The 14,281-nt window shown below is 28.2% G+C and overlaps 1 protein-coding gene across 1 annotated transcript; it reads left to right on the top strand.

Moving 5' to 3' along the window:
- Window positions 1–6,202: 6,202 nt before the first annotated feature.
- Window positions 6,203–14,233, top strand: LOC123898444 (GDSL esterase/lipase At5g45960-like). Its single transcript, XM_045949390.1, has 5 exons — window positions 6,203–6,550; window positions 6,666–6,805; window positions 7,172–7,405; window positions 13,319–13,595; window positions 14,024–14,233. Exons 1-5 carry the CDS (start codon window positions 6,283–6,285, stop codon window positions 14,215–14,217), a joined length of 1,113 nt encoding a protein of 370 aa, XP_045805346.1. The 5' UTR covers window positions 6,203–6,282; the 3' UTR covers window positions 14,218–14,233.
- Window positions 14,234–14,281: the final 48 nt, after the last annotated feature.

The following is a 14,281-nucleotide window of genomic DNA, read 5'->3' as shown; positions in this document are numbered from 1 at the left end:
TTAAATTTGGTCTAATATGATGAGGAGTTTGGATCATATTCATGAAGCCATAAATTTGATTGACAAAATTGTGAATAAAACAAAATGATAATTTGATGTCGACGACCGTGAGGTAAACAACTACAAAATCACAAATAGATGACTACCGATAAAAACAATATTGTAATGGTGACACCACTTTTTCTTATGATGACCAATGCTATTCCTAAAACATGTCTAAATGATATTCAAAAGATCAATGAGATGGATAGTTCAACTGATTGAACTAGTTGAACTAGGAATTAAAAAGAGAGATTCAAAAGATCAATAGCGTGTTTATATACACAAACAAAACTAAAAGAGCCGTGCTATATGGCACGACGCTCTTCTCGTCGAATTTACATGTACCATTAATTTTCTCATAAATCAAACTAATTAAACAAAAAAGTAAGCACAAAGTATAACCCATCATAATCTTACATACCGATGCCTTACTCTTTAACTTAAAAAGTTACACGTATGTATATATGTCAATTTTCTAACAATCGGTATTATTGATCTGGATTACCATCATATGAAGATATATGTTTGTGATATTTTTTTTAATGTTATATACTTCCCCCGTATTAAAATATAAGCAAAAGTAAGTCAACAAAAATGAATATATTTGATCCAAATTTTTAATCAAACACATTTAATTTCTTTGACTCATGTTTGCTTATATTTTGACACGGAAGGAGTATGTTTGTGATATTAATTTCACATTAAAAATGCAATACAAATTAAATCAATCATTCTGAGTAATATAAAATAAGATAGAAAAATTAAATTGAAAAACATAGACGCGTCGTGCAACTTTGACGACAAATATTGTCGTGCCACTGATCATTTTCCAAACTAAAAACATAAGGAAGGTGATAAAAAACATACTGTATTTAATAGACAAAACCCTAACTTTTTATCAAAAAAACACAACTCATAACTACTTGGTCCACATTATCTGCCATTATAGTATACATAAATGATTGGGTATTTCTATCCAGAAAATTATAGTCAATCTAAATCGCACTCTAATGTAAAAATGTGATTATCTGTGATTATCTGATTTTTTTCTTAAAAATAAATAAACTAAATATTTTTTTATATAAAAAATTTAATTTATATATATTGTTAGTGGAATTTTCATTACACTATCAATTATATAGCTATCATCATAAAAAATAATTGTTTGACTTGATTTAATTATAAGTACTTTTATAGCCACACATATCAATTGTTGTTCTTGACTATATAAAACACTAATAGTATTTTTTATATTTTTTTGACAATACACAAATAGTACTTCTATATCGTATTGTACATATTATTACACAGTATATGTTATACCAAAGAATTCATGCACCGACGAAAATCTAATTTATGAGTATCTACTCTTGTGTAATTAGTGGCACACGTTCAATAGATGTCATTGAAAATTGACTTGAGCAAAAGAATTGATGAGCATCTACTGTGCATCTAAAGTTCATGTTTGTGCATGCCCCCTCCTATTCTGGGAAAAAAAGTGCTTATTTGTATACAATGCCCGCAGATTCAAAATTTCACCGGGCCCCCGTTTCATTGCCATCCAAGTACCATACATACCCACATTTGAGTCATCGGCGGTAGGTTGATTTAATGCTTGTAATTGTGTCTTGCCAAACAGACTATGGGTGTCTCATATTCAAATTTTGAAATGTGGAACTAATCGTTAGTTGGTTTAGTGGTGATTGACGCTGGTAGGGAGGATCACGGTTCGATCATTCGCAACTGCAATCGGGAGAGGGCTGAAACCACTTGATGTCCGAACTGATCTTCGAACTAGATTAAATTGTGGTGATAGTAAAAAGAAATTGAAATGTGGAATTAGAAAATAAAATTTAAAATTTGTTATTTTTTGAATTGTCTGATCTTAATCGGATAGTCATAAACTTTTAAATGCGTGAATTATAGATTTGCTTGACCATAAAGAATCCCATTTCGCTCTACGTGTGTGTTTATAGTAAGGAAAGTTGCCTTTTTCGCAAGAAACTATAAGCGTGTATTTGATTCTACAACGGCAAATGAATTAATTTTATCTAAAAGTGATATGTTGAAGATAAACTAATTTATATTTGAATGCAGTTAGGGACAAAGGCAAAAATTAACGATAATAATTAATTAATAAGATGAGCTTTTTTATTTCAGTCGGATTCTTTCCATACTCAAGGGTCATAAATCAAACTCTTGACTACGTGTTCAACGAGTTTTTTAAATTAATTCATTCTTGTTCATTTTAGCTTATTTTGATATTTTTATGACCTTAATTGGTTGTGCAGATTATTTAAGAGGCTTTAAGATGTAGCTATGGAGAATTAATCTTATATGTTCATGTGACCATATAAGAGTCTCTTAGTCACACTCACAACATTTACTTTTTCATTTTATTCTTTTAATTATTTCATAAATAATAAAAAAAATCATGTAAATTTATATAATCACATGATCATGGACAGTGGCGGAGCTAGCCCGAAAAATTGGGGCGGGCCGCTACAAATATAAATCGAATATGCAAAAGAAATTACTAAAAAAAAAGACATATTATATTGAGAGTCTGTCTAGTATGGATATCTCAAAAATAGTTAAAAGGTGGACCATTAACATGTTTATTAAATAAATTTAAAAAATATATTATGAAATATATTTTATGTCAAATGTGTAAACTTCATACTTTTTAATTAGTTTTTGAATTTATGTTTATAATATTATATGCATCTCTCTAACAAAAATTTAAATTTTTTTAACAAAGATTGATCAAACATGAATTTTTATGCACAAACTCTATTTTAAATAAAAATTTGAGTACTTTTTTCTCCAAAAAAATATACTTGAATACTTCGACAAAATAAATTACACATTTTAAGACATCTATAAATTATTAAAGAATAAAACATTAGAAGGGATGTTTAAAAAAATAAATTAAAAAGTATATTTGAATCATTTGAATTCTGGGAAGTAAAAAATAGCGGGGGTTAGAAACCCCCGTAAAATGAAAACCTGGTAAAGAATACTGAATTTTATGGTTTGAAACCCCCGCAAAATAAAATATAACAAACTACACATACTATTTAGCGGGGGTTTACAACCGCCGCTACATAGTATACCTATGAAAAAAAAATTAAAAATTCTGGGGCGGGCCATGGCCCTGTCCAGCCCATGAAGGGCTCCGCCCCTCATGGAAGTCTTACTCAACTACGGATTTGTAACTGATTGTGTTCCAATAGCAATATCTCGTGCAAAAGTAACCACCACCAAAGTTTGCACACAAAGTTTGAGGTTTTCCAACAACAATAATAAGTCAAAATTAGTTTATAGATTCATTGGATATATCTAATGAATTTATAAATCAAATATTTTATAGATTAGTTATTTAATTTTTTTTTCTTCTTATAATAGTGTTTGAAAGGTGTATGATCTTTGCCTAGCTAATTGTATATATCTTGTACACTATTTCCTTTTGCGGTCTAAACAAAATTTGCCTAGCTTGTGGTATAACATATTCATGCATTCAAAAATTGTGATTGTTATATATTGTTTCAATTAAATGTTATTATAGTACTAAATTTGGACTCAAACTTTTATAATCCAATCAATATCTTATCATCTCAGCAGAATTAGTGGATAGTACTAATTAATACATTGACATATCCATACTAGTGAAAGACGAGATATAGTTTGGTAGGCACTTGCCACTTTGTAGTTTGTACTAACAACATAAAAATTCAACCAAATGCCCTTTTAAATTAATTACTAAATATAACTCAGTTAGTAACTATTACGATTAATTTATAGGAGTTTGAGTTTTATTGTACGATTTTTCACTTTTTTTTACAAATACTATAGTTGGATAATTAATTACTAAAATGAGTAAGCTAAGATTCAAATGTAGATATATAATTAAACTTGATGATAAATGGATAATATTAATTAATGGGTGTTTTTTACTATCGCTACCAGTTTAATCTGGTTCGGAAAACAGTTCTGGCATCAAGTGGTTCCAGCCTCCTTCCGATCACAGTTGCGAGGGATCAACCCGTGGTCCTCCCTACCAAGTTCAACACCAATCACCACTGAACCAACTAACGATTGATATAATATTAATGGGTGTTGTCATACGTAAGTTGATGCCCTTTTTTGTGTGCATTTTTCTGAAATACTATAGTTGCGTGTGTATACTAGTGCATCATATATCATATATTCATATTATTTTGGTAATATCATAATTATTAAGGATACAGCACAAGACTTTCACATATGAACATGATTATCTAAATTCTAAACATTACTTGTCCAAATGAACTAACTATGCTGGCACACTAATTTTTTTAGTAAACCACTAGTATCTATCTAGGTAATTCATTTTTAAAAGGTCATTGAATCCTTTTAATATCTCAAATTTGTCTTGTATCTGTCATATGTTTTTTTAATATGGTTTACTTATTGACATCGATTTTCTAACGGCGTAAAATGTGTGAAGTGTTAAGTGTCACGTAATCAATGGTCAATTTAAAATAATGATTATTTAATTAATATAAATTGGTAAAACTATGGATTAATTTGACGGTAAATTGAAAATATCAGCTACTATTTTAACATAAAGTGGATTAAGACATGAACTTATTTGACGGTAAGCTAAATAAATGTTCATGGCGGAATCAAATTGAAACATATTTGACAGAGACTAATTTAAAATATTAAAAGAGTAACGATCTATTTAAAAATGTGTTACGTGGACAAAGACCAATTTAATAATTTACTCATTTTTTATTATATGTAATTGGTCTTTCACATTATCCTTCATATTTCATATGGTAAATTATATAACACATGGTGGTTGGGAACTTGAGAAAAAGCTGTCACATATACACAAGGATGTACTTTGATTTAATTTCCCAACTAATAAAACATAATGTAAACTAGTGAAAGAAAATATTTTGTCCTCCAAAATGCTGTCCAATAGTAAAAAGTTGGTAATGTTGGAGAAGTTTAAGAAGGAGTAAGGATCTCCAGAGTTTAATCTCTAAGAGAGGACCTGAATTGCATGCATTCGTTTTTTCGATGTAGTCATGCAGTCGGGCTACTTGTAGTCGTCCGATCAAGATCGGACAGTCATAATTTAAAAACTTATTTATTGATTACATTTATTTAAACCGTCCGATCGTGATCAAACAGTTATAAAGTGACTGCACCAAAATTTCAACTGCACCTAATCCATTTCCGTTTATTACCTGCATTGTCATTCTACTCTAATACTCCCTCCGATCCTTTTTATAAGGAACACTTAGGGCAAAAAATTTGGTCCTTTTTATAAGAAACTTTGACCAATTTTCAAATGTTTTAAATGTTCAATTTCACTTGTGCCCTTATTTATTATGAGAGAGAATTTAAAAATAAGTAAATTAGTTGAATAAAGAGTAATTAAATAAGGGTATATATGGAATAAATTTAAATTTATAAGAGTATTAAATGAAAATAATTATGTTAAATGTGATTCCTTGGTCTGTGTGATTTTTTCAAATTATTCCTTATAAAAAGAACCGGAGGAAGTATTATTATTAGACTAATCTAATAATTATAATATTATATTAAATGAGTCCGAATCTTACTCCTAAAAATCAGAGATGATGAGAGTGTCCAAACATATATATAAACCAGAAAATGTTAACAAAATTACAACATATATACAATTTTTGTTTTATCCCACAAGTTGGTATAACACACCTCATATAAACCCGATAACATTTACTATACTTCAATAAAATTTAAAATTCATATGCAATGTGTATTTTTTTTTTTGGTCTTAAGCCTCCAATTTTTAAGAGAGGAATCAATCATTAATAATTTAAAATTCGACAGAAGAATAAATAAAATTGGACAAAGAATAAAATTCTAACTCAAATTCTCTTAAAGTTGAGTCACATATGTATTGATTGACAATTGCTTTTTTAATAAGCTATTGATTGACAATTGTAATACACACTATTTTCATACATAGTGTTTTAACTTTTAATAATTATGGTTGTGTTTGCTCACATATGTAATATTTGATTTTCTTATTAATAATTAAAATGTATTACTTATTCTTATCTTATAAATGTAGTTATGTTATGTTATATAATCTTGTTGCACTTGGCCTATATATATACACAAGAGCAAATTGAGCAATATCATCATATTTCTTGGCCTATAAGTTCAAAAACTTCTCAATTGAACTTGTTTCAACCAAGCATGAAGAACTCTAATAAGCACTTATTATTATTTTCTTTTATGCAAATAATTTTTATTCTTTGCTTGCTATATTTCACAACAAAAGTTGAAGCTTTAAACAAAAAAGTCTCTGGCTTTTATGTTTTTGGAGATTCCACAGTAGACCCTGGAAACAATAACTATATAAACACACCTTTCAAAGGAAATTTTCCACCATATGGCATAGATTTCCCAAACAATGTTCCTACTGGAAGATTCTGCAATGGAAAATTATCCACTGATTTCATTGGTATAACATATATATATATATATATACATGAATGATTCATTGAATTTATAAGTTCAAGTTTTTTATTTTTTATTTTATAGTATGGTATGTGACAAAATGTGAATGCATTTTGCAGCTTCTTATGTAGGTGTGAAAAAAGAGCTTCTTCCAGCTTATTTGGACCCAAGAATTATCACAAATGTGGAAGAGCTTATGACAGGAGTTAGTTTTGCTTCTGCTGGTTCTGGTTATGACCCTCTTACAGTATCAATTGCTGTATGCATCTATCGATATTCTTTCTTTTTCTGCTTAATTAATTGTTTATCAAAATAAATTATATTTCCTACCACCCGTTAGTTGGTCAAGTAGTTATTGGAACTGAACTTGATAGGGAAGACCAGTTTGATACTCCGCAAATGTGATTAGGAGGAGTTAGAATCACTTGATGTCAAAACTAATCCCTGAATCAAATTAGGCGTTGCAGTGAGCCGGATACTGGTCGTGAAAACAAAAACAAAATTATATTTCCTTATATTTCCTTATTTAAATAAATATAATTTTTGTTTCCTCATTCTGTTTATAATTTTTTTTTACATGATTTATTTATTTATTTACTATATTTTTTTCCTCTGTTTATTTCAGAATGTAATTCCAATACCAAAACAGTTGGAATATTTCAGAGAATGCAAATTAAGGCTAGAAAGTGTGCTTGGTAAACAAGGAACTGAAAATCATATCAAGAAGGCAGTGTTTTTCATCAGTGCTGGTGTCAATGATTTTGGTCTTAATTATTTTACTCTGCCAATAAGAAGAAAAAGTTTTACTCCCATAGGCTACCAGCAGTTTGTGATCCAACATGTGAAAGAATTTTTACAGGTTTGATTTAATTTTCTTCTTCACACAAATTGATTTTTTACTTATATATTACTAATTATTATGAGCATTTTATATTAATCTAACTCATTCTTACAAAACTGATACGTAAGATGAGAAGTGCATATCTTCATGTATCGGACCTTATATAGTTTTTTTACGTGAAACTTGAGTTTTTCCCAATGCACCATCTAACGACTTATACAATATTAAGTTTGTACATCAGATATAACTCATTCTTACATAATCGACTTGTAAGGTAAGAGGTGCATCTCTTTATGAACTCTTATTAGGCCTTAATTATATATTTTGTATGTTAGACTCGGTGCGTATATAAACCGTAAGTTGTTTTATCGATATACTCTTATACTATATAAATTTTTTATATTGAATATAACTCATTCTTACAATATCGTCTTGTAAGGGCCGTTAAAAAATAAAATACCGGCTTGTAAGGTCTCTTTATAAACTCTTATGAGATCTTATAATTATTCCAAGATAAAAATCAATTTATATGAATTTAATTTTGATCCACCGTAAATATAAAAAGTTTACACTATCAACATATCACAATCATTCACATATGAGACGAACTTCATATCAACTTATTAACAATATATGAGCTAAATTTTGATCAAGTGTAAAAAATGTAAACTATCAAGAAATTACATTCATTCATTTGTATGATTAATTAACGGGGTAAAAAATCTTTATATATTTTCCATAAGCACTTAAATTTAATGACTATATTATCCTAAATTTTGAAGTAATTCTCAATTCAATTTCTTACGTGCTTACTTTAAATTTGAACCAAACACTCTACTCATTAACAGGTTTCAAAAGCTAGACTAGTAGTGTGATGTTTGGCATTTTTCAAAATTTTATTAATTTGATTAAATTTGCTTGAATTGCTACTTTCCACTTGTTAAATGATCAAGCTACCTACTTTATTCAGCAAAAATAAAAATTCAAGCTAGTGATATTTTTAGAAATATGCGTACAAAACTAGTGTGATGTATATACACCTCTTCAATAATTAGTACCCCAAAATTTTGGGGTATACTACTATAATTTTCCTTATACAATTATTACTCTAGTAATGTATAGTAATAGTATTACCTTGTTTATAGTATGTTACCATATAAATATACCTCTTCATTAATTTTTGTTCCCAAGTGAATAGAAATTTTGACATTATTATAGAAGTACTAAAGAAAAAAGGATAGACAGGACCAGCTTTTGTCATTAATCAATTTTATGTAAAAAATAATAATAAGAGATTTAGACAATTCTTCGATGGCAACTACTAATAACTATGAAAAGGGACAACAATAATTGGTACAGTGTAGTTGAGAGTAGTTAAGAAAACTAATTAAGACTCAACCCCACTCATTCTGTAAGCTAGCAAACTTTTCATAATAAAAAGAAAACAACTTAATTGACATTACAAGAACCAGCTAGTTATAGAGTACTTAGATGAAGTACACAATCTTGAGTTAAATGACACCACCTTATAGATATTGTTTTTTTTTTATTTTTTATATATTCTTCGTACACAACTGCATAATCTAATATATTGAATTGGACCGATAAAATTACACGAGCGATAAAACCATTTCTTAGGAGTTCTTAACTTTGTTACATTTTAAAAGACTTGGGTTCAATCGAATCCCATACTATTAATTAAATTGAAAGAGACTTCTATCATCACATTTAAACATAAGGTGATATTAATTTTGAATATGAGAAGTTATATATATATATATATATAGAGGATAACAAATAATTTAAGTTAGTTGATAGCGGATTAAAATTGTAGTATTTATTTCTACCAAAAAAAAAAAAATTGTAGTATTTAATGAAATTAACGTTTGATTAGTCGATAAATATAAAATGACAAAAAAAATATTTTAATTAATATTTAAATTAATTATTTTATTAAAATAATAAGGGTAAAATTGACAGAAAAAAATATAAACTATGAGCTAAAAGAAAATACTATAAGCTCATGAGGAAAATATTACCAAACATATTTTGATCATATACATGCACAAATCCAAGAGTCAAGCGAGACTTTTAAGGTTGAAAATATTGGTTTTTCCTTTTAACCCTTAGCTCAATTAATTTAATCAGCTGAACTACCCATCCCACTTCAATATGATAATGATAAATTAATTGGTTATAAATATTTTTCTAACATAGCTAGTTAAGATGACAATCTTATTATATGTTATATCCTTTTTGTTCCAAGTTCAAATCTTGGACTTAACAAAATCATGATTTATTTCTTGTAAGAAAAAATCATTTATTTATGGGTCATGTTAACTTGTGCCCTAAGGGCACATGTTAAGCTACCTAAAAATAGAAATATAACATTAAATGATACAAAGAATTTAATGTTTAGATAATTGAATACACCACAAGTTCAATAAATTTTTTCCACATTTATCTTCTTAACATGTGCCCTTAAGGGCACAAGTTAACATTCTCCTTTATTTATTAATAAATATTATTTTATTTTTGAAAATAATTTCATTAAAAATGTGGTTTAGACCTTTTTTGTGTGCATAATAAACTAGATTTAGGTACATCAATGTGGTTTAGACCTCTAAACATGTTAGACTGATCCTAATCTTTTTCTTTTTTTTGACCGGAAGACTGATCCTAATCTTAATTATATAAACTTATAACTTATCCACTATATTATCATACTAAACAGATGATCTTAAACATAGACTACTATATAAATAGTAATACATGCATATGAATGTATTAGTACTATTTATAATGAATGCAGCTTGAGAATCATAAAACAACTCTAATTAAATTAAAAGACAAACATTTATCCTTCCAAAAAAATACCTCTCAAATAATTGAGTGGGAAGAGTTTGGTAAAAATAATTTTATTCTCTGTTCACATAATACAAACAGTTGGTTGAAAGTATTTGAGACAAACCATGCATTTGCCAAAATTATACTGTTGCATTGGAACTTGGAAGTAGAGAACTATGAAGTTGATGTTAATTTTAGAAATGTAGTATTTAATGGGTTTATCCGTTTATGAATAATGAATAACATTTTTTTACTAGACCCTTACCCGTGCGATGCACGGGTGTGATGCGTTGTTTTATATTATAATTGGAGAAATTGAAACAATAAATATTATTAAAATAATAAAATAGAGAATCCGAGATTCAAACTCCAATCATAGCATGGTTGAAGTGTTTTCGCTTAATTAGTCGACAAATAAAAATATCAAATTTATAATTAATTAGAGCATCTAGTTTTATAAATCTATAAATAGGGGATTTAATGAACTCCTCAATAGTCATTCTTTGTGTTTGCATTAAATCATCAGCCAAATGAACAACAACGGGATCGGTAATCTGACTCACATCTTGAATTATTTGGAAGTTAGTATAGAAGATCATTTAATTGACAAAAAAATGAAAATTAAAATGACACATTTAAATGATACATAGATAATAGATAATTATGTCGGTTTAGAATTACCATAGGAATGCTAATTTGAATTACTCCTCACAAAAGACTTGCAGATTCGTAAAAGAGGATGAATCATATGAACAGAGAAATGACACAAATTAATGCGAAGTATTTAGTTTTGAAAAAAATCCATGGGTGTAATCATCACAAAAATACCAAAATCACTAAAAGAAAGAGATTAAAACAAAAATTACGAAGAAGAAGAAGAATGATGATCACCCATCATCTGCAAAAAAGAAATATTACAAAACAATGGTAACAATAATCACATAATTTGGACAAATGAAGAGAAGCATAAAAGTTGCATAAATGAAGTAATATATATAGGATAGACACAATTAAGGGAAAAAAAACTTGAAAAGAGCATATGAAAAGATAATGCATATAAATGGTGCAATATGAAAAGGATAGATAAATGTTGATTGGTAGGCATTGGAAGAGGAGCAAGAATTAAATTGACTATTAAATTGAGTTTTAGAGAGAAATAGGAAGTGATGTGGCATGATAGAGTGATTTAATTGGATGTATTGAATGACATGACTAAATGAAAAAAATTGATTGGTTTAAGTGAATTAGGGCTTACATAAGCATTAGGATAACTATCTATGAATTATATATATAGATTATTAATTTTCTTGTTTTTAGGGGAAGGATTCCCGATAATTTAGAGTTTGGTCGCGATATTAGTAAAATCTGATAAAAAATTGTTCTTATCAGAAATTAAATTTGAGTTTTTCGAACGATTATTTTTTTAAAAAATTCATTAATCAGTTAAGCTCGATATTTTAATTTAGACTTATGAATAGTTTACCTGGACCACTATCCATAACTTGGTCAGTCATTTATCTAATGTAGGTCTTCTAGTTTAATAAGTAAAATATAATTTTTTGTAAAAAAAAAAAAGTAGTAAAATCTAATGGAGTAATAAACTCTAGATCTGAGGAATGAAACACATAAAGGAAAATAGGCCACAGCTGCCTCTAATCTAATGAAAATGATGTCTTTGCCACTTGCCAGACATACTAAATGTGGGATAGAGTCAAACTACAAGGACACTTTTTTTTTAATTACCATAATAAGGAAATTTTAAAGTTAACTATTACTACTACGTACTAACTATTAATTTTAGTTACAATTTTTTCTGAACAAATTTACTTTTTACTATTACTTTTTGAAAAATAAAAAAAAAATTGACATCATAATTAAAGTAATTATTTTGGTTCAAAAAACTACTAGTTTGAGTTGAATAATTATTTAACATATTTGTCCTTAATAACACAACTATTTTTCAAAATTAAATATAAATTTAAAAACATGCAACATCAATATTAAAATTTATTAAATTTAAATAACATAAATATTAAAACTAAAGTAAATAAAAATAAATGTTATACAATATAGTTGAAGCACAACAAAATAAACCTAATTGACAACACTAAACTCGTTGTTGTGATGATGCATGAGTGCAAACTACTGATCTAGCCATGAAAGAATTATGTACGTAAGACTAAGTAACTATGTTGTGACCCCATGAAAGAGTTAAGTACGTAATACTAAGTTGGGAAGAGTTTTATATCAAGTTCTTATGTTCAAGATTATATGTTCCAACTTATTAGGCCAATTTATTTTTTTTGTCATACTTAATTCATTTAGATACGTGGGTGCATTATATCATCATGTTTTTATTAATTCTATACGAATTTCTTTCATATATATTCAAGATAATACATATGAATTAAAGATAAACATACAATAATATACGTTGTTAACTCTTTTCCGATGACAATTATAGACATTAACACTTATATACATATGAATGTACATAGTGTCGGTCACATACTATAATATTAGGGTCAACACATTTAACACATTTGTACCGTCTGATGTGTGGATCGAATGATCCAAATTTCATTCTATGATTTAAATTGTTTATAATTCTAAAATTTGAGCTTAAAATACGTGTCGTCCGTTCTTGATCGGTCAATCCAAGTATGGATGCTATCCGTTCTTGATCAATCGATCCAAGTATGGATGCTAGCGGCATAGTCACAATCTCAATTCATAATATTATTAAGTTTTAATTGTAAAATTTTCTCCATTAACATTTTTTATATCTCGACCGATAGAAATAATAGGGTTTAGTGAAACGAAGTAAACTCTTATCACATAACAAATCAATGTTCTAATTTTAACTAAGAGTAGTTGACACGCTTCGAACACAATTATCAAATTGTTTGTTGACATGTTACATTATCATAGAATTTTTTTTTTTGGTCAAACGTTATCATAAATATTAATTTCAAGTATATTAATATATCTGGCTCTTTGATTGATTAATTTTTTTTTTCAAGTATATTATGTCCAAGCTTAATGAAGTTTAAAATTAATAACTTAAAAAAAAAATTTGCTTAGGGTTTGTTGGCAGAAGGAGCTCAAAGAATTGCAATAACTGGAGTACCTCCAATAGGGTGCCTACCCGTAATGATTACCTTGAATTCCCCTAATCCATATTTGCAACGTGATTGTATACAACAATTTTCCTCCACAGCTAGAGACTACAATCGTCTCCTTCAAAATGAATTACAAGCAATGCAATTGCAGCTCAAATCATCTAACTCAAGTGCTAAGATCTTTTACATTGACATATATGAACCCCTAGACAACATGATTCAATCACATCAAAAATTTGGTTTGTAATTAATTTTTTATTTTTTTAATTTAAAAAAAATTATATTGCACTTTTGCCCCTAACTTCACAAACTTGCAATTTTAACCTCATAACTTTCATAATAGCACTTTAGCCCCTTTTGCAAAAGGCTGGTCACCCATTGATTTTGACTAAGTCAATGTACACATAGACAGTGACTCACATGACATTCTGATGTGACATGTGAATCACTGTCCATTTGTGCGTTGACTTGGTCAAAAGCAGTGGAGACTAACATTTTGCAAAAAAGTTAGTTGACAAAAATGCTATTATAAAAGTTAAAGGGTCAAAATTACAAGTTTATAAAAGTTAGAGGCCAAAAATAAAATTCAGAAAGAAAAAAAAACTACATTTGAGAGATTAATTTAATCCACTAACATGTTTCTTTAATTTATTTATATATGTGGTAGGATTTGAAGATATTGATAGTGGATGTTGTGGAAGTGGAATCATTGAAGCAACATATTTGTGCAATAAGTTTTCAAATTTGTGCCCTGACCCATCTAAGTATATGTTTTGGGATTCAATTCATCCCACAGAGAAAGCATACCACAACCTTTTCTTGGCTTTCCAACCCACCATTGATTTCATCGTCAACAACTAGAATCATGAGTTCTTGGATATGGCTTCTCAAGCTTAACAATTTTTACTTTTTTTTTTCAGAGAAA

Source organism: Trifolium pratense, linkage group LG7, assembly GCF_020283565.1.
Source record: "Trifolium pratense cultivar HEN17-A07 linkage group LG7, ARS_RC_1.1, whole genome shotgun sequence".
Taxonomy (NCBI): Eukaryota; Viridiplantae; Streptophyta; class Magnoliopsida; order Fabales; family Fabaceae; genus Trifolium; species Trifolium pratense.
Note: the sequence above shows the minus strand (reverse complement) of the source record. Positions and strands in the feature narration are given on the sequence as shown.

Coding starts and splice junctions, on each gene's coding strand:
- LOC123898444 (XM_045949390.1), top strand. CDS start 6,283: ATGAAGAACTCTAATAAGCACTTATTATTATTTTCTTTTATGCAAATA. Junction 6,551..6,665: donor ATTATCCACTGATTTCATTG/GTATAACATATA, acceptor TGCATTTTGCAG/CTTCTTATGTAGGTGTGAAA. Junction 6,806..7,171: donor CTCTTACAGTATCAATTGCT/GTATGCATCTAT, acceptor TGTTTATTTCAG/AATGTAATTCCAATACCAAA.